The 19,840-nt window shown below is 37.8% G+C and overlaps 2 protein-coding genes across 6 annotated transcripts in view; one reads left to right on the forward strand and one right to left on the reverse strand.

Moving 5' to 3' along the window:
• Positions 1–1,058: 1,058 nt before the first annotated feature.
• Positions 1,059–11,707, reverse strand: TMEM167A (transmembrane protein 167A). The gene is made up of 4 exons (XM_081321310.1): positions 11,654–11,707; positions 7,685–7,794; positions 3,859–3,893; positions 1,059–1,151 (listed from the first exon to the last, which is right to left on the reverse strand). The coding sequence occupies exons 1-4, from the start codon at positions 11,654–11,656 to the stop codon at positions 1,081–1,083; spliced, it is 219 nt and encodes a 72-aa protein (XP_081177436.1). The 5' UTR covers positions 11,657–11,707; the 3' UTR covers positions 1,059–1,080.
• A 100-nt stretch (positions 11,708–11,807) lies between these two features.
• The window catches only part of XRCC4 (X-ray repair cross complementing 4), a 113,729-nt gene continuing 105,696 nt past the window's right edge, over positions 11,808–19,840 (forward strand). For 2 of the 5 annotated variants that reach the window (XM_081321315.1, XM_081321311.1), the window contains exon 1: positions 11,817–11,838. The gene's annotated coding sequence lies outside the window, so the exon portion shown is untranslated. Of the gene's footprint in view, positions 11,839–11,995; positions 12,055–19,840 lie in introns of those variants that run through there. The other 3 variants (XM_081321313.1, XM_081321312.1, XM_081321314.1) reach the window with 2 other exon arrangements.

Below are 19,840 nucleotides of genomic sequence, written 5' to 3' on the forward strand. Positions count from 1 at the left end.
CCATAAGTAAGCAAGCCATAAATAATTGTTTACTAAAAAGCAGGTTCAAGGTGAACCATAAATATTAACAGCTGATTGTATTATATAGAAGCATTTGTTTTATAAAGTCGTAATAGAACAGAATACAGTCTTTTTAAAATTATTTTCTATTGCAGGTACTTTATAACGTGTAAAATCTATAAACATAACAATTAGAAAAGCTCTAATGAAATGGATTTGAAATCTTCTGTCCCAAATAGTCTGCTTAAGTTTAACTCTCCCTTACAGCTTAATACACAGATAGTTCTTGACTTGGGACCAGAATTTCCATTGCTAAGCAAAGCGTTTGTTAAGTGAATTGTGCCTAATTTTGAAACTTGTTTTGCCATGGCTGTTAAGCGAATCACAGCAGTTGGTAAGTGAATCACATAATCATTAAGTGAATCTGGCTTCCCCACTGACTGCTTGTCGGAGACCACCTGGGAAGGTCACAAATGGCAATCACAACGCTGTAACCCTACAATTCTGAAACTGTCGCAAATGTATACCAGTTGCCAAATGCCCAAATACTGATCACATGATGGGGGGATGCTGCAATGGTTGAAAGCGTAAGGACCGGTAATCACTTTTTCCCATGTCATAACTTCAAACCTCACTAAATCAATAGTTGTAAGTTGAGGACTATCTGCATCTATTTTCTACTATGATACAATTTTACTTTCTTTTTTTATATAATTTAATATTTTTTTTCCTATAGTAACATGAAAAAAACTAAAAGTAAAGACTTTTAAATAAAAAGCATTTAAAAGGGTTTTGGGTTTAGCATCAAATCAACATTGGCAGACATCACTGTTGTAGCCTTAAAAAGTCTTTACTGAAATATAGAATAATTGACATAAATAAAGGTTGTCTAATCACTAGGATTAATAGCTGTATTTCTTTCAACATCACTGCTCTTTAACCAAAAATACTGAAACATAGAAGCTTTTCTTGTCCAAACAAAGAAATTGAGGTGTAAAATGTTATTTTTGTCTTCTATTTCTTCAAGTCTTTTATTTGATTGCAAACTGACAGCAGTATGTTCTTAACATTTTCCCATTTTTATTGTACAAACAGAATACTGAAGGCCATTGCAATACAACATACTGCTACGTAAGGGCTCTTCCGTTCACCTGAAAGAAGAAACAGTACTGAATTACTATCTCTTTTTATACAAGCAAAAGCATTTTTTTTCTAATTTGAATTAAATAAAATACTACTAGGTCTGCAAGTGAATACAATAAAATAATGGCTGGTGGCATATTCAGGTGTAAATTTTTTAAGTTAATCAAAAAATTGTCTTGAAATCTAAACTTTCCACACACACAAAAAAGAATTCCAAGGTTCTTTTGATAAATTTAAGTATCACACTGATAATAATTAAAGTATTTTTCTTTATTAAAGAAAGATCTAAATGCCTGATAAATAAAATGGGTTAAGCTTTTCAAATATTTAGCAATAACTAAATATAATTTTATTCAACAGGTATTTTTTTTCTCAGCAGAAACAATTCACCATTTCTTCCTTTAAAGCAAGATTACCAAAATTAACATTATGAGACATCATTACTTGACAGATATGTAATTAAACTGCAAATACCGTAGCTATATGAATTAACATATGCAATTTCTGTTTAGAATTAATATTGAGCTAGTCCACCTCACAATATTAGGATTGCATGTCTGTTAACAATACTTTACAAATAGGGAAAGCTTGTCTGAAAGGTGTGAACATTTTAAAAAACTACTTAAATAGAAGTAGCAGAGTTGCATTTTGCATTAATGAAAATTTATATAAAGTGTTAAAATAATCAAAAGGGAAAAAAATCAAGTCAAAATACTTAAGTCATCTGGATTTCTAAAACAGACACTTATGTGTAACTTACAGGGTCATACACTACCAATTACTTCTAGAGGCCCTACTCGGTAATATATGGTTTGTTGACAAGTAACAAGTACTTGTTTTGCAAAACAGCAAGTCCTTTAGGCTGCTTTGAACACTGGGATACTGTTGTTTTACGACACTTTTCCTACAATCTGATCTTCCCCATCTCTGGGTAAGGGCAAAGGTAGAAAGACATAATCTTTTCCCTCCTCCATGGAATTGAGAGAAGTGTGTGTGCATGCGTGCACCCATGCCTAAAGATTACTGATGTACAAAAGAAAGATTGTAGTGCTGAAACTTTCAATTATATTTAACTATGATTAACTATGATTTTAAGGTAAAATCATCATCAAGCATTCTGTAGAAATTAGTCCAAGATTCAACTTTGCTGTGCATTGTTTGATATTTGATGTTTTAAAAATAGAATAGAAAACTGTCTTGTTAATACAGAAATTCAAGATCATGTATGGTTATTCTCCAAATCAAAGAAAATCAGACAATGTCAGTGGATCAAAGTAATTTTTTTGAAAATATACGGATGATGTTATCTTGGCATACAATATCTTGGCAAACCAAGCAACATCATCAACTGTGTTATCCTTCTTGACTGGCTCAAGGAATTGGGGGTTGGCAGCACTGGTTGTGCTGGTTCACCCTGTTTCTCCATGTTTGGTTCCAGATGGTGGTTAATCGGGAGGGGAGATTCCATCTCTGGCCCCTATATGCTATGATATATGGTAAGATCATTTATCACGAAGTATCATCAATATATTTGGTGCAGTGGTTAAGGCATCAGGATAGAAACTGGGAGAGTATGAATTCTAGTCCTGCCTTAGGCACAAAGCCAGCTGGATGACTGGGCTAGTCTCTTTCTACCAGCCCTAGAAAGGAGGTAATAGCAAACCACTTCTGAAAAACCTTGCTGAGAAAACTACAGGGACTTGTCCAGGAAGTCTCTGAGAACTGGACAGAATTAAACTGAAGGAAAAAATAGATGTCTTATCCCAGTGTCAGGCTCCTGCTTGAAGAACAGGTGGTAGTCATGACTAAGAGGGCTTTTGTACAGTTTTGTGTAGTTCATCAGTTATACCTGTTTCTGAAGCAGGAGGGGAGAGGGGGGAGGCTCTATTCACAATTACTCACACCCTAGTCACCTCCCCACCCCCATTGGATTACTGTAATGTGATCTATATGGGGCTGCCCTTGAGGAATATCAAGAAACTTCAGCTAATGCAAAATGTAGCAGCACGGGCAGTTATGTCTGCTTCTAGACTAGCACGTCATGCCTAAATCCAATTTAAGACGTGGTTTTTGATCTTTAAAGCCTTCGATGCTATGGGGCCAGGTTATCTGAGGAACTCCCTCCTCCCATTTACCTCTGCTTATGCCATCAGATCTAGCAAGAGAGGGATGCTGTGTGTCCAATCTCTCAAGGAAGTACACTTGGTGGCATGCATTCTCTGCTGGGGCATCCGTTTATGAAATATTCCCTCCCCCCCCCACACAAACCATTGCTCCTTATTTTCTGTTAGTCCCTCAAGACCTGGATTTGTTATCAGGCCTGGGGGTCTCAGGGGACCAGTGAGATCATTAGGTGGTTCAGCTGCTGATTGAATCGTGTGTGTGTGTGTGTGTGTGTGTGTGTGTGTGTGTGAGAGAGAGAGAGAGAGAGAGAGAGAGAGAGAGAGAGAGGGGGACTTTTTTAATATGACTGATATGTATATTGTTTTATACTATTTTTGCTATATGCTGGCTAGAATAATGTTTTATGAGCTTGGTAGCTGTAGAAATTTGATAAATAAATAATTAAATAGATTATGGGAACTAATACTACCAGCAATTTGCATTTTTCAACAAATTTACACATGCTTAAATGTTATACTAAATTATATTGTTCGACAACAGCGTATGCATGCATGTATATGTATGAATAACTAGAAACTAGGAACTACTTACCGATCCTGGCACACTTCCAGAATATGCCCAATAATCTGAAAACATATTAATTGTAAGGAACAATTTTATATGTTCACTGTGATTAGATGCAAATTATAGAGATACAATAGTAATGACTAATATCCCAATACTTATTTTTAAGGAATTGTAAATCTCCTGATAATTTTCATGCTCATAAAATGCTTTTGAATTTTTCTCAATTACAAACATAATCGAGTGTGCAGTTTTGAAGACCTGAGTATACTAGAAATGGTTGCATTTTTAAAAATTCAGATTCATTTTTAAACACTTTACAGATGGGAAAGATTGTTTTTGCAATCTATAAACAAAAATTGGTATAAAAATAAATCAATAGATATGGCTTTCATCAATCAAATCATAGCATTAATCTGCAAATAATATGGCTTTTGATAGAAACTTCACTAGAAATATTCAGCAATACTACAGAATTCTGCAAGTTATATCAGACACAGAAAGTTATAATAAAAGATTTTCCACAAGGTTAAACAATGGGATGAAATGATACTTTAACTTTGAACTGAGAGAGTATCAGTAAAAGGAATCCTACCTAAACAGAGAGAAATTAAACTGTTTGGGGCCAACAGCCATAATTCTACAACTAAAAAATAAAATTAATAGGTAAAGAAAATGTTTCTTTACAAATCACATAAAACACTGAAATGTCAGTATATGTTGTGATTCAGGGTCAGCCTGTGGGTTCGGCAGTTGGGTCGGACGACTCAGACGAGGAGGAGGAGGAGGAGGGGGGTGTTGAAGAGCTTGCGGAGGGGGTTGGACAGCTTGATGAGAGCCCTCAGCCAGGCCCCTCTCACCTGGTCACAACGCAGACCCAGCTGTGTGAGCCTGACAGCGTGGATGAAGATGACCCACAGCTGGCCCTGTTCAAGGACGCCCTACGCAGGAGGCAGTCAATCAGGAGTAAACAGAGGAAGGCAATGGGGCTCCTCGGAAGGAGGCAGAGAGAAGCCACGCCCTGAACTGTATTTAAGGGGGAATGCGTGGGAGGGCTGGTTTGCTGAAGGCAACCGCTTGAAAAGCTCCTGTTTCTTGGTTCATGTCTTGTTCTATTTGTTTTTGTAGCAATAAATTTGGCAGGCGTAATTCCAGCCTCTTGCCTTCTTGTAAAAGGGGTTGTCCCTGCCTTTTCTGCAGGGCCGGTAGCAGGCTGGTACAGAACAGTATATGGTGTGTGCTGCATATGCCATAACAACCGACCCTGGAAGGATGGAAGGCTGAGTCAACCTTGAGCCAGTGAGACTCAAACTGCAGAACTGCTGGCAGCTGGCAGTCAGCAGAAGTAGCCTGCAGTACTGTATTATAGCCATTGTGCCACCATGGCTCTCGTCATAACGCCAAATCATATGATACCACAGAGGAGAAAAACCTAAGTATTATTTATTTTATTTATTTGTTAAATTTATTTGTCGCCTATTGCTATGGGGTTACTCTAGGTGGCTTACAATAATAAAAAGAAAATGAAAGGAGTGTAAACAGAAGTAAAATAATAGAATCATGAAATAAATGATGAAAAAGGAACAAGACTACCAAGAAGATGGATGAGTGGAGAGCAGAGAGCAAGTGGTGAGGTGAAGTCTGCCATCAATCCAATAGCTACCTCCAGTTGGTCTCCAGGCCAACTGTTAGAGCCAGGTCTTTAGGCTCATGTGGAAAGACAGAAGGGCAGGGGCAGATCTCATCTTAAGATGTTTCAAAGGGCAGGTGCTGCAGCAGAGGGCTCTTATTCTGGATCCTGATACTCAAGAGTTGTTTGACCAACTGGATCCAAAGTAGGCTCCCTCTGCTGCCATGAGTAGAAAGGGCTTGTCCTCGTAGAATGAGAGGGCTCATCAGGTAGCCTCGACCTATGCCATTAAGGGCTTTAAAGGTCATAATTAACACCCTGAGCTGCACTTAGAAGCAATGCAGTAACCAATGAAGTTCTCAGAGCAGAGGTGTACTATGGGCCATTATAGGGGCCCCAAAGACTGCTCTCGCTGCTGCACTTTGTACTAGCTGAAGCTTCAAAATGGGCTTCAAGGGTAGTCTCAATGTATACTGCATTGCAATAGTCCACAAGAGAGATGATCAGGGCTTGAGTAACTGAGCACAGGGAGTAATGATCCAGGAAAAGTTGCAACCAGTGCACGAGTCAGAGTGTGCCAAAACTCTTCCGGTATCTTCAGCCACCAGCTCTGTGAGCAGGAGATGTAAGTCCAGGATAACCCCTAGGTTGCAAACTGGGTCTGAATGGCGTAACACGACCCTGTTCATTACTAAGGAAGACAAACACATTTCCTGAGGCTCCATGTACCCAAAGCCACTCAGTCTTGCTAAGATCTGTGGTCCCTCATCCAGATCCCTACAACCTCCAAGGATCACTCAGGTCGCAATGTATAGAGATGTAGAGCTGAATATCATCAACATATTGATGATATCTCAACCCATGATGACAGATGATCTCACCCAATGCTTCATGTAGATGTTAAACAAGAGAGAGTAACGAGTCCTGTGGGATACTGCAAGGAAATGGTCAAGGGTTGGATCTCTATCAACACCAATTGGGACTGACTTTGGAGGAAGAAGCTGAACCAGTGCAAAACTGTGCCACCCAGCCCCAATTCATGTAGATGTTTCAAAAGGATACCATGGTCAATGGTATCAAAAGCCACTGAGAAGTCAAGAGAATGGTTGCACTACCTCATCTTGCTCCTACCAGAGATCATCCATGAATGCAATCAAAACTGTCTTTGTCCCATAGCCAGGCCTGAATCCTGACTGAAAGGGGTTCAGTAAATCTGTTTCATCCAGGATCCCCTATAGGTGTTGAGCAACCACCTTTTCCACAACTTTCCCCAAAAAGGGAAGATGGGAGACTGGACAAAAGTTTCCCAGGCAGGTGGGATCCAGTGATTGCTTTGCTAGGAAAAGACAAACCAGTGCCTCCTAAAAAGATCCCAGGAATGTCCCCTCAAGCACTGAGGAATTTATTATTGCATGAACCCATTAGGTGTAGATTCCAGAGGTTTCCAAAAGTTGTAGCCAAATTTTTATTTTTAATGTTTTAGAGAAAATTATTTAACAGTTGCAGTATACTAAAATATATTTAGATTGTAAAAAAAGACATCAAATTACTTTTTGGCTAATTTTTTATTTCGTTTTTAAAGCCTAATGGCCTGGGATAAAAGAATTTGTTTTGCTTCATATCAGGTTGCTTGCAAATTCGATTTAGCTTCTGTAATCGTTCTTAAAGTCTTTCTGAGTTTCAAAAAAAGGCATGGTGTTAAAAATATAGAATGAACTCTGGGAAGGATGTACTACTTTTATTGTCTAAATGATATGCAAGAAAGTTTTATTTATAAAGTGTTTTTAGACTGGGCATTTTAGTTTAATGAGTGTTTTATTGCGTATTAAATTGTAAGTTATTTTATATATTTATTACGTGATTTGTACATTGTCAGCTTCAAACTAGGTTTCAGCTATTTAGTCATAAAAATGCCAAATAAAACCACAAAATTGTAAAATCTCCATAAAATAATAAAAAACAATATAAAGCATTGGGGGAATGACATTAACTTTAAAATTCTTTTCCCTAATACTCTAGTGAAATCTCGTATTTCTTAGAAAGGCAGGCTCCATTTTAAGAAAATGAATATGTTCTGTGATTATGACTTATACTGTAATTAAGCATTTTAGGATTAACAAAGATTTGTATCAATGAATCCATTTCAAAATGAAATCAATATAGTAAAATTAAAAACAAGTTTACATGCATATCCTTTCCCCAAATTTCTAGAAATACACATACCCTGTTTTATTGTTATCCAGTAATCTGGGAGCCAAAGATCTTAGGTATGCACATGTACATATAAGCAGTAAGATTACTGTCAGAAGACTCTGAAAATTGAAGATTGCAGACTGAAAGAAAATGTCATATATTAATTACCATCAGTTTTTAAAATTTCTCTTTACTATATTCATTTACTTCTTCCCATAATTTCAAAAATAAGAAATTTAACAGCCTATTATTATTTGCATTATAGTTCTAATATATCCATTCTATCAAGGAGCAATGAAATACTAGATATTTCTTTTTCAAAGTAATTATTGAGAATTTCAGATCATTCATAAATTACTTTGCAAATTTAAGTCTTCAGCTTAGTTTGTATTCTATTTCAATAGTCAAAATGTTTGTCAGGTATCATGTTCTGATATTACAAATTTGGGCTTTTAAGCAAAACTTGGAATATACCAGGCTAAAAATCAGGGAACACTGATTTCTACCATAGGCATGAATCTAGCTGGGGCCAGTCACACTCTCTCAACCCAATCCATTTCACAGGGTGTTGTTGTGTGGGGAAAACAGGAGGAAGAAGCTGTACTGTATTGGATCTGTTCACGTCCTTGAGTTATTTGTAAAAATAATAAAGCCGGGATACAATTAAATACTCTGGTATGTCCTCTCAATAAGAGATGACTGCATAAAGTTATGAGAAAAGGGCAGATTTTGTTTTCACCAAAATAGTATCTCAAAGTGCAGTACAGAGTGAATTAAGTCACAGATAATTTAGATGTAAACCTGGAGAGCTCAGGATATGTTTTATGTGCAGAAAGGCCCAGCTGTAATCCTTGACATCTAGTTTGGGTTCAGAAGGGCCAAGTTGATTTCTGCCTTAAACCTTGTGGAACTGATGCCAATTAATAACACTGATACTTGGTGGTCTCATTTGGTGTAGCAGCTTCTTCTGCTCTCATAATGGATTCTAATTTTTTCAATCAATCAATCAATCAATCAATCAATCAATCAATCAATCAATCACAATAGAGCTGGAAGGGATCTTGGAAGTCTTCTAATCCAACCCACTGCTCAAGCAGCAGACCCTATACCATTTGGGATAGTGAATATGCATGTGGAAATTGGGATTCCTATATTTTGCTCACAAAAGGCAGAGATTTGAATATGTGACTTCAGACACTAGTTTGAAGTAAGCAAGTTAGAATTCTCAATTCACACTGTATGATTAAACTAAGTGAAGAACTTTTAAGGTTTCTTTAGCTACTCTCATTTGGCAGAAATCAAGTGAGAATAACTGAGCAGTCCCCACTTGACAACTTAGATTTATTATTACTTATTAAATGTATATGCTGCCTGACTCCCAACAACTCTGGACTGGGAAACAGTACAGAGATAGTAGAATGTCATACAAAATTATTTAAAAGAAAAAAACAAGAGAATAAAATCAAAAGAAGTAGAGATGGCAGAATAACAAACAAAGCTTCCATCATCCTCACCAAAGGACTGGGTGAAGAACCAGATTTTCTGGCAGCTTCAATACATCTTCATTTAAATCAGGGGTGTCAAACTGCCGGCCCACGGGCCGGACGCGTTATGAAGAAACCGTGCCCATCCCATTGCCGGCAATGGGTAAAAAGTTCCGATACATCGCGCAATGTCACGAGTTTGACATGTCTGATTTAAATGAAACACTTCATTTACCATGATGTATAAAATAGCCTTTGTATAAAAATGAAAGACAATTTTTCTAGGTCAAATCTAAAAAAAGTTGTTCTTATAATCTATGCTGCTAAATAATTCTCAATCATTCCAAAGACAATTTTTCATGCTACCTGATATGCTTAGGATTGCATGTTTTTTTTCCTTCTTTTAGGGACCTTTGTATGCAGTATCTATTATTTCCCATGAAGTTTCTGCCTACCATTAAACTGACACAACTGTCCTGTCACCATTCTTTCACTTTCTGTCCCCTATTTTTTGCCCCAAGTGTAATAAAAGGAGGCATCATAAAATATATAATACAAACTGTTTTAAATAGAAATGTTAACACTCAATTTAATGCAGTAGAATTATCCCCATGTAAATATGTTTTACATGTATTGCTATTTTGGAGGGCTTCTTAACAAGTACTGCACCACATTTTCTTCTTGTTTTTGCTCACTGTTGTTCTGTCTGTGTTGGGATTATGTCATTTTTTAAAAATCACATGAGCCATGTTTTAACTGTTGTCATATTCCACTTTCCACAAAGTGCTGAGAATCATCAGATTGCAGCACAGTACAAATTTGATAAATAGTAGATTCTGCTTTGTGTTTTAGAGCAGAGGTCCCCAACCTCCGGTCCATGGATTGGTACCAGGCTGCAGCATGCCAGCAACCGGTCCGCACAAACAAGCAAAGCTCCATCCATGGGATGCAGGCAGCACACCAAACCAAGCACTCTCTGGTCCGTGGAAAAACCTTTCTTCACAGAACCAGTCCCTGGTGCCCAAAAGGTTGGGGACCTCTGTTTTAGAGACAATGATCTGCAAACAAGGTACCTAAATATTTTGCCTTGAATCTATAGAACTGGTGTATAATTCTATATTCTTGCCTTCAGAAATCTTGGGTGCTCCATCACTGGAGGTTTTTAAGAAGAGACCAGACAGTCACTTGTCTGAGATGATATAGGTCAAGGATAGGCAACTTCGGTTTTTTTATGACTCATGGACTTCAACTCCCAGAATTCCTGAGTCAGCTATACTATGCTGACTCAGGAATTCTGGGAGTTGAAGTCCATGAGTCATAAAAGAGCCGAGGTTGCCTACCCCTGGTTCTCCTGCTTGAGCAGGGGCGGGGAAGGAGCTGGACTAGAAGACCTCAAAGGTTCCTTCCAGCTCTATTCTACTCTACATATTCTATGTAGTAAATATTTGTTAGGTCACCAGGGACAAGAGATAATAAAATCAAAACGTGAAATTTTGATTTAACTGCAACTGTGCAATTGACCCCAAGTGCTTTTAATACTGATTACCAATGCATTTTTTAAAAGGAAAAATAAAACAAAGGCTCAGTGGGTTAGGACGCTAAGCTTGTTGATCAGAAGGTCGGCAGTTTGGCAGGTTAAATCCCAAGTGCCGCATAACAGAGTGAGCGCCTGTTACTCGTCCCAGCTTCTGCCAACCTAGCAGTTCGAAAGCACCTAAAAATGCAAGTAGAAAAATAGGGACCACTACGGTGGGAAGGTAACAGCGTTCCGTGTCTAGTCATGCCGGCCACATGACCACAGAGACATCCTCAGAGAAGCGCTGGCTCTTCGGCTTTGAAACGGAGATGAGCACCGGCCCCTAGAGTCGGAAACGACTAGCACGCATGTGCAGGGGAACCTTTACCTTTATCTATTACACCTCCTTGAATAATATAAAAGCAACAGGCACAGAAGGAAGACAAGCAGTAAACAAAGGCTTTACTATATACCAGGGGTCTTCAAACTTGGCCCTTTTATGACTTGTGGACTTCAACTTCCAGAATTCCTCAGCCAGCAAAGCTGGCTGAGGAATTCTGGGAGTTGAAGTCCACAACTCATAAAAGGGCCAAGTTTGAAGACCCCTGCTATATACATACAGGGGCTGTGTCCACACAACCCAGTTATCCACTTTTAACTAAACCGCAACTTACTGCACACTGAAACTAAGATTTGCACAAAACTCTGAGGCGCAAACTAGCCCGGCTATCTGGCGAACCAAGATCTCGTCACCCGTAGTTTACACAAAGAAGGCGGCGGGGAGGAGTAAAAAAATGATGCTCTTTCTGAGACACCACCTTTCACGACACCGTCAGTTAGGCCTCTCTCGCAACGCCAAAGGCGACGAAGCGACCTTTCACGCACGTTATCGGGCCATTCCCCGGGGGCGGCCGCGCTGCCTCACGCGCGCCGGCGAAGGAACCAGAAAGGCCGCTTTTTCCAAACGAGCCAGGCCTCTTTCCCGAACGCCGCTCTTACCATAGTTACGCGCCGCCACGAGCCACATCACACTTCCGGTAACCAGGGGGCGGGATCCTGAAAGAAAGATGAGCCTAAGGCGCCTGCTGATTGGACGGAGGAGAGACGCCGACGAGAAAGGGTCGGTGTCGTGATTGGAAGAAAAAGAAGTGAGAACCACTCAGCCTGGGATGGGAATGACGGCGGTAGGTTCGCGATAGTGGATTTTAAAAAAAAAGTTAGAAAAAGCAAGGCCGTTTATGTGTTCGCGTGCGTTTGTGTGCTTCCGTGTTCGCATATATATATATATATATATATATATATATATATATATATATATATACACACACACACACACACACACACACACAGGCGGAGTTTATATACAAAAAACGGAAGTGAAATTTTCAGTGCTGTTCAAGGTAGGAAAGGGAGGGTGGGAGCAGAGAAAGGGCATCGTGATCGCATTTGTTACAGGGCTCTTATTGTTACACTGATTATATTTATCCCCCCCTTTATATATAACTCAAGGCGGAAAATATACTTTTCCGATTCCTTCTTCCTCTCAGATGTTTCTTTTGGGGAGGAACCGGCCCAGTTGGAGATACACAGACGCACAGGGACCCCCCCCTCCCCCCTGGCCACGCTCTTGGCATTTGGTATAAAAGGTGTGCGTATGCCAAGGTGCCAGTGATGCTCTCTCTTGGCTCGTCTTTTTTTTTTCCCTTTCATTGCCTGGGTCAGAGCTTCATTAACAATTTCTTGATTTTCTAACTTTTTCTAACTGTGTTTGTTCATCAGGGTCCCATTTCTACTTCCCCAGGCCAATGTTAGCTTGTTTCTTCTCGTGTCCTCGCATGCGATTGTGCGGTAGCATAGGATAAGAAGAATCGTTGGACAAAAGTTACACTTTGTGAGTTGGTCACTCAAGTACGTTTGAGGTTTTCATGCGTGGGCTGATGGAATAGGATAGTATTTTTATTTTTTCCAGTACCTAACATTTTCTCTTCCTAACCTTGCAAATTGGGAAAAAAGGAAGTGAAAACTCCTAAGTGACACATTGGCATTCGTGAGCTGGTTGGCAGAAATACATTTTCTATGTCACAGGAACTCTTGTGCTGTCTATAAAGTTCTGATAGGTGAGCCAGTAACTCTTGTCAGAGCTTGTTTTGTAGAACAGATTGATGCAAAGGTGATACATTTTTCTGAAGGTATCCTGCTCTATAGTTTGGTATATTGATACCTTTTGAAGATACTTTAGTGATACTTGATTTGGCCTATATGGTCAAACAGCTTATCAATCAACCATTTACCAATTGTCAAATTACTTTTATTGTTAGATTTTCAAGTTAGTGACTACTTCCGTATAGTTTCCTTTGCCATTCAGTTGAATTTTTGCTCCATTGGTCATAGCATTGAAAGTTGATTTTTTCCCCTTTCCGGTGTTTCCCAGTATTTCAACATCAAACTACCCAGAAATAAACATTAGTGAAATAAATCATAAATATGGATATGATGACCAAATCTGGTATTAATATGCATCTTTTAATCCCTTTTTTAAGCTTTTATACTACTTCCTTTAGGCTGTGTGCCTTGGCCTAGCCCTAGAATTTTTTCCCTGGTTAGTCATTATAAGTGTATATGCAGAGTTGGAAATTTTGTTCCTATGCATTATTATAAAGTTACTTTTATTGAACCAGATTTTCCATTTTATTGCCTGATGTTCATAGTTGGAGCTTTTTTAATTTTGTGTAAATGTGATGCTAACTGCAAACTTGGCCATATAATTTGTTAGCCTTAACTTCAGATAATTTATAATCTGAAGTACAGGCTAAAAAGGTACTTTGGAGGATGCCCTCCACTTGCTTTTGATAAATGATTATTAAAAACTCCGGGATACCTCGAGGACCACCTGCTGCCGGCGTCAACTCCCCTCCGCCCTGTGCGTGCCCACAGAGAGGGCCTCCTCAGGGTGCCTCCGGTCAGGGAATGTCGACTGGTGGCCCCCAGGGGGAGGGCCTTCTCTGTGGGTGCTCCGGCATTATGGAACCAACTGCCGGTTGAGCTCCGGATGGCATCGGACCTCCGATCCTTCCGTCGCGGGTTGAAGACCCACTTGTTTGAGTTAGCTGGTCTGGCCTGATGGGGAATATGGGTTTTTTAATTGGTTTTTTTATTATTCTATTATTGTATTTTAATTGGGCATGGTTTAATTCTCTTTTAATTTTTGTATAGCTATTTATATATGCCCTGTGAACCGCCCTGAGTCCCTAGGGAGAAGGGCGGTATAGAAATCAAATAAATGAATGAATGAAATGAAAAACTCGTCATTTAGTCATACTGTTTCCCATTTTAAAAACCGTATATTTATTTTCTGTTATCTCCTAGCTACTAAATTTATTCAAAAGCCCTTGATAAAAGATTTTCCCAAAATATTTTTAAAAATCTTCACGTACATAAGATCCCCCACATTGTCCCCATCCAGATATTTTTGAACATTTTCAAATAAGTTAAAACATTATATGAGATAGAACTTATATCTGTAAAGACTGATGATTCTCCCTCAACAAACACTTTGTTCTTAATAATCCTTTATTATGTGAAACAAGATAAGGTAATACATTAGGGGGAAAAATACCCTTTTTGGATCTCTGCTCAACTGACCTTTTCCATTTCTGCAAAGGCCACCAGAAGAACCAGCACCATGTCTGCATGGGGAGATGAGTGGCAATAAAGTGATGAACATAAGTGGAAGATTGAAGTCCAACTTCTTTTTAATACGGGTTCATACACATTGTATCCATGCAGAAAAGGGCAGGGCATTGATTGCCCAGTCTCACCCTCTCTTTTGTGCTGTTGACTTTCCTGTGGACATTCTCCAAATATTTATTTGTTATAAAATTAGTTCTGTTTATGTAGATATGAACTGACACAAATACATTGTTTGTTAAAAAGCTGTAGAACTAGTTCTTTCCAGCATTTTTTCTCATGTTCCAGCTACACCAGTACAAATGAAGTCTGTTTCGGGGCACAGAATATCTGATCTGTTATGTCTGTTAGTTTATTTCAGCTCCTGTAATGCTTTTTTTCTTCAATTATTGCCTTATAATTGAATATCACTGATATGTCTCTGTGCCATTATTTACACTTGAGTCATACTGTACTGATCTTTGACCAGATTCCAAATGATGGTATCCACAGACGAGTTAATCCTGGTTACAGCCATTACAGCCACTGTTGGCTTAATCCCTTACTGCACACACTGGCCCAACGTCATTCTGCAGACTGTGCCTGCCTTTTTCCAATCTTGTCCAGCACAACATGGCATAACTCTTGCCAGATTCACATTCTTTTCTTCTGTTTCTTCTTTTCTTCATCTTTCAGTCGAGCTTTTTTCTGCAAAGTTCCTCTTCTTCAGCACTATCAGTTTCCAAGAATTTACAACAATTCTTCTAAATAAACCAAGAGGCCAATAATAATCCACCTCAGCAATTTCTTTTCTTAATCTAAAATACTTACATTAATCCTGGAGGGAAAAGAAGGAGAGGAAGGGAAGGGGTAGGGAAGGGAAAAGAAAGGAAGGGAGGGAGAAAGGAAGGTGTCATCACTCTAAAGTTCTGATTCCCCTTTTTAATCTCATTTTTGTTCCAGATATTTTTTTTAATCGTGTATTAAAAAGGTTTATTATCTCCAGGAATATCTATATAATATACCAGGGGTCAGCAACCTGAAACAGTGAAAGAGCCACTTGGAACCGGTTCCCTCACAAAAGGAAAAACTGGGAGCCGCAAAAAATGTGTGCGCATGCGCATACATGCATGCATGCGCAGAACAGGGTTTGACTGAAGAGTGGAGCCAAGGCAAGATATAAACCTACCCTGCATATTTGAATTGATTGGTTGAACTTTTTTAGTCCCTCTTTTTTTTTGGACTACACATAGCAGAGGACTGGGAGCCGCAGGAGACGGCTGAAAGAGCCGCATGCGGCTCCGGAGCCGCGGGTTGCAGACCTGTGTAATATACCAATAGTGTCCTAGTGTCTATGTTCCCTATTGGCTATTTTAGAATAGTAAGAAACAAGAAAAAGAAAAAAATACTGTATTGAGTTTTATTCTACATTTGAAAAAAATCCCTTTCTAGCAAAGAGCATTCTCTATCTTGTTGTCAGGATGTTATTTCTTTCCTTTTCAAATGAAAAAAAAATATTTTTATGTTGATTTAGCATTTAGACCACACCCAATATTATTTTTATTTTTAATATTAATTATGCTTTATTTTATGAAAAAAAACCAGTAAATTGGATTGGTACATTCTGTTTAACAGAAAGTCATTTAAAATGATCCAGCAATCTCATGTGACCTGGAGGAGAAAGAGCAAATTAAATTCATTCAGTACACAGTGGAATACAGGTGGCAGGAAATGGATCATAGCTGAGTTTAAGCTTTGATAAGTGTTGGCTTCAGTAGATCCATTTTTTTCACAACATAATCTACCAGGAACTGAGCTTTGTATTAATATATTAATATAATTTATTTTTATTATTTTGGGTCTGTCATCTACTTTAAAAGTAAATATTATTTTCTATTGAAGAAAAAAGAAAACCTGAAATTTAGACTTCTCAGAAGTTTTGACAGATTATAAAAAAAATCATATCCACATGTCTCTTTGTTCCTTTACAGTTTTCATTTAATGCACACTGTACATTTTCATTATAAAAATCAATATTACAGTTACATTTTAATAAGTGCTATGCTGATGTTGAATTGATGTTAGATTAATTTAAAATGGGAAAGAAATACAATATAGTTCAGGAATGTAGGTATTTTAACACATTGTAGTATTAAAGGTCTTTCTGAAGAGGGACAGAATTCAGCAGCTCCTTAAATATGAAAGGTATATTGTTAACGGCAGCAAAAATATCATTTTGAAGGATTTCTTGGGCTGGTTTTAGGAATTCCATCCTTTTAAACTTCAGTTCTGATGTATATAAAACATTGTGTGTAGTTAATAAATTGGAATTTAGTATTTATGGTCTACTTGATGAAGTCTGCAGTTGGACTGAATTTAAAACATATGTAATTGAAATTGCCTTTAATATGACAAACATAGAAAAATAAACACATTTGCTATTTTTATTCCATGTTTTGGACAAGCATATTTACCATTTTATTTCATATTTTGGACAAGCATATATTTCTGTCAAATTGTGATGGAAATTACTGATCATGGTTATTTAGCCTTATAAAGGAAGGTAATCCTTCATTGCTTTTGTGAAGTTCTGAACAATGATTCAGACTTATTAAGATTTTCCTGGGAAAGTTGCTGGGAAAGTTACATTTTGTATACTCAGTTTCATTTTGAAGCTTGTATGTTGCCAATACTTAACTATTTGTGAAGACTTTTTATGTTCCTGAGGGAATCTAATGGATTCCATCTGTGATTCTTCTTCCTTTAATTGTGGAATAAAAACTTACAGGATGATTCGAAATAAATTGGAAGACTTTGAGCTGTATGTAGGAAATTCTGGCATCATTTTGTGAGAGATTCTACGATTATTATTGCTGATTCGAGTTTCAAAAGCCTGGAAGAAATGAATAAAAAAATACTAAAGAAGGCAGTGGAGGAGTAATCAGCAGCTAATACTGTTCTCTTACAGTATTCATTCAGGCTGAAGTGCATTAAGTTAAGATCAAAGCCTGGATCAACAGCCAGGCACAAGCTGCATGAGAGAAGGGAGATGATGATGATCAGATTTCTATTCTGCCATTTGTGTGGGGGTATGTGTGAACTCAAGGCAGTGAATAATACTCCTGTCTCCTATTTTCCATCTTGTGAGATGAATTGGGCTGAGAGAAAGTGACTGGTCCAAAGTTATCCAGCTGCTTTTTCATGTTTAAGTCAAGCTTAGAATTCACAGGTACCTGATTTCTATGCTGTTATACCAAACTGATTCTCTTGCTTACTACAGTGTGTCTGATTAACTGATGTGTAGGATTCCATTACTCCCTCTTTTGTTTGTTGAGAAGTAACTTCCATTGTATTAAATGTGGGAAGTGTCCATCAGCAACTCCCTGGTCCAGACTGTAATATTTATGAGGGTTTTAATTTCTGTCTCTGACCCTATTTTTTATAAAATGATAGGAGCTGTTTGTTCAATATGATTTACTATATAATAAATTAGAGTAAAAGTGCAGTTCCTGTTTTCAGTCTGCATCCATTATAATAGGCAAGAAAAGAATTCCAGTAAGTCCTTTAGACTTTTTTTAATACTATAGTTCATTAAAAAGAAGCCTTTTGATATCTCAAAATGAACTTTCTTACACTGAGCAAAATAACTGTCACTTTTCATTTGTTCTTATTCATATCCCATATTTCCCACCCCATTCCACCCTGCAAAATCCCCAACAAATGAAGTGTGTTTTTCCAAATGAAATTGTGCTGGTGATTATAATAATCAAAATTATAATAATCAGGTTTAAGCAAATTATTATTATAGTCTGAAATATTAAATAAGAGATAGGGATCAGCAAAAACTAGAGAAATTTCTTTATTCTGTTTTATGTTACTGCAGTTTCAGTGAAACCCATTTGGAAGCCAGTAGGGTCAAGGCTGATTTGAACAAAATATAGGAATTGTATAAAATGGGAGAACAGTTAATTTAATTGGAAAATAACATCTGTACTGCAATCCTTTTTCTTTTAAATCAGAAGTCTAAAAAAGTATCCTTGTGTGTGTGGAGATGTGTTCTTTCCCTTTTCACCAAAACTTCTATTCCCCCCCCCACTTTGATAGTATCTACTAATACAACTCTCAGAGGTGCTAAAGAAGCATGATATGGAAAATGTATTGCAGAGGTTGGGAACATTCTAGCACCGTGGTGGCGAACCTATGGCAGGCATGCCACAGGTGACATGTAGAGTGCTCTTTGTGGGCACGCGCGCCGTCGCCCCAGTCCTAGACCTTCAGCTGGGTTTTAAAAAACCTTTTCGCTTTAGGCCTCCGCCGCCATGTGCAAACAAAAAAGTTCAATCAATCAATCAATCAATTTCAACTTCTCACAGGAAAAAAAAAAGATCTCGCAAAGTTGGAATTGATTGAACTTTTTAGTCCCACCCAGTCTGCCGTTACCACCGCAGCCACGCCCACCCAATGGGCCATGCCCACCCGGCACCCGATGGTACATAAGTGGGTTTTGGGTTGCAGTTTGGGCACTCGGTCTCTAAAAGGTTCGCCATCACTGTTCTAGCACATATAAAATATTAAATCTGCAAGACCTACCTATAACAATGAAAATATAAAAGACCCTTCTTTACTCTTTTCTCCAAATATTGCTAAGCACATTGGTTTGTGCTTAAATTGTAAGCCGCCCTGAGTCTTCGGAGAAGGGCGGGATATAAATGAGATTTTTTTAAAAAAATACACCTGATGACAAGGAAGAAGATTCTAGAAAATGGAACATAGAGTGGATAGGGGTAATATCTAGGCAATATGGATGGGTGGAGTTTCTCCCCAGAAATACTCTACCTAAATTGCCTTTACCGTGCTAAGCAGTTTTCACAAAAATAGAAAGAAAATTCTCAGGCGATTTAATCGCCTCGACCTGGAAAGCTGCTTGGCAAAGAAAGAAAGAAAGAGTTAGACTTGAAAAACAGGATTTGATCTATCAGGGGGCACTATCTGTTTAATATACCTGTTTGAATATGATTAAAAGAACGGATGACCCTTAGATATAATTAGATTTTTATAATGGAAGATATGATTTAGAATTAAAATAGCATTTTTCTTCTTCTTTTGATATGGGAAATTTGAAAATAAGAGTAGGATTGGTATGAATAAAAATTTTTAACTACATAAATGTAATTAATATTTAGAAAATCATAACTGATAAAGATACTTTAAATATTGATGGGAAATCAAATTTTAATAAGAGCACAAAAAACAGGATATTGACTTATGAATTGATGTTATTGCTATTTCTATAACTAAAATATGATGAAGATCTCTACATCTAATTTTGTATACATCAATAGTAGTAAAATTGTAATTTTAGGGGAAAAGGGAAAAATATGGGGAAGAAAGGAAGAGCAAGAAAAAATACTGGATTGTGCAGTACTGAATAGATTTCCATTGAAGAAGTTAATGTTAAATATGTGAACCCAGAAAACATGTTGTTTACTAAGCTCTAAAGATTGTAATTTTTAAAAAAAT

This window comes from Vipera berus (genome assembly GCF_964194415.1).
Source record: "Vipera berus genome assembly, chromosome: 2".
Taxonomy (NCBI): domain Eukaryota; kingdom Metazoa; phylum Chordata; class Lepidosauria; order Squamata; family Viperidae; genus Vipera; species Vipera berus.

Bases quoted from the DNA above. Each gene is read 5' to 3' on its own strand.
- TMEM167A (XM_081321310.1), bottom strand. The intron at 3,894-7,684 runs GTATGTGTATTT...ATATGTTTTCAG, and splicing joins CTGGATAACAATAAAACAGG to ATTATTGGGCATATTCTGGA. The intron at 1,152-3,858 runs GTAAGTAGTTCC...TTCTTCTTTCAG, and splicing joins CTGGAAGTGTGCCAGGATCG to GTGAACGGAAGAGCCCTTAC.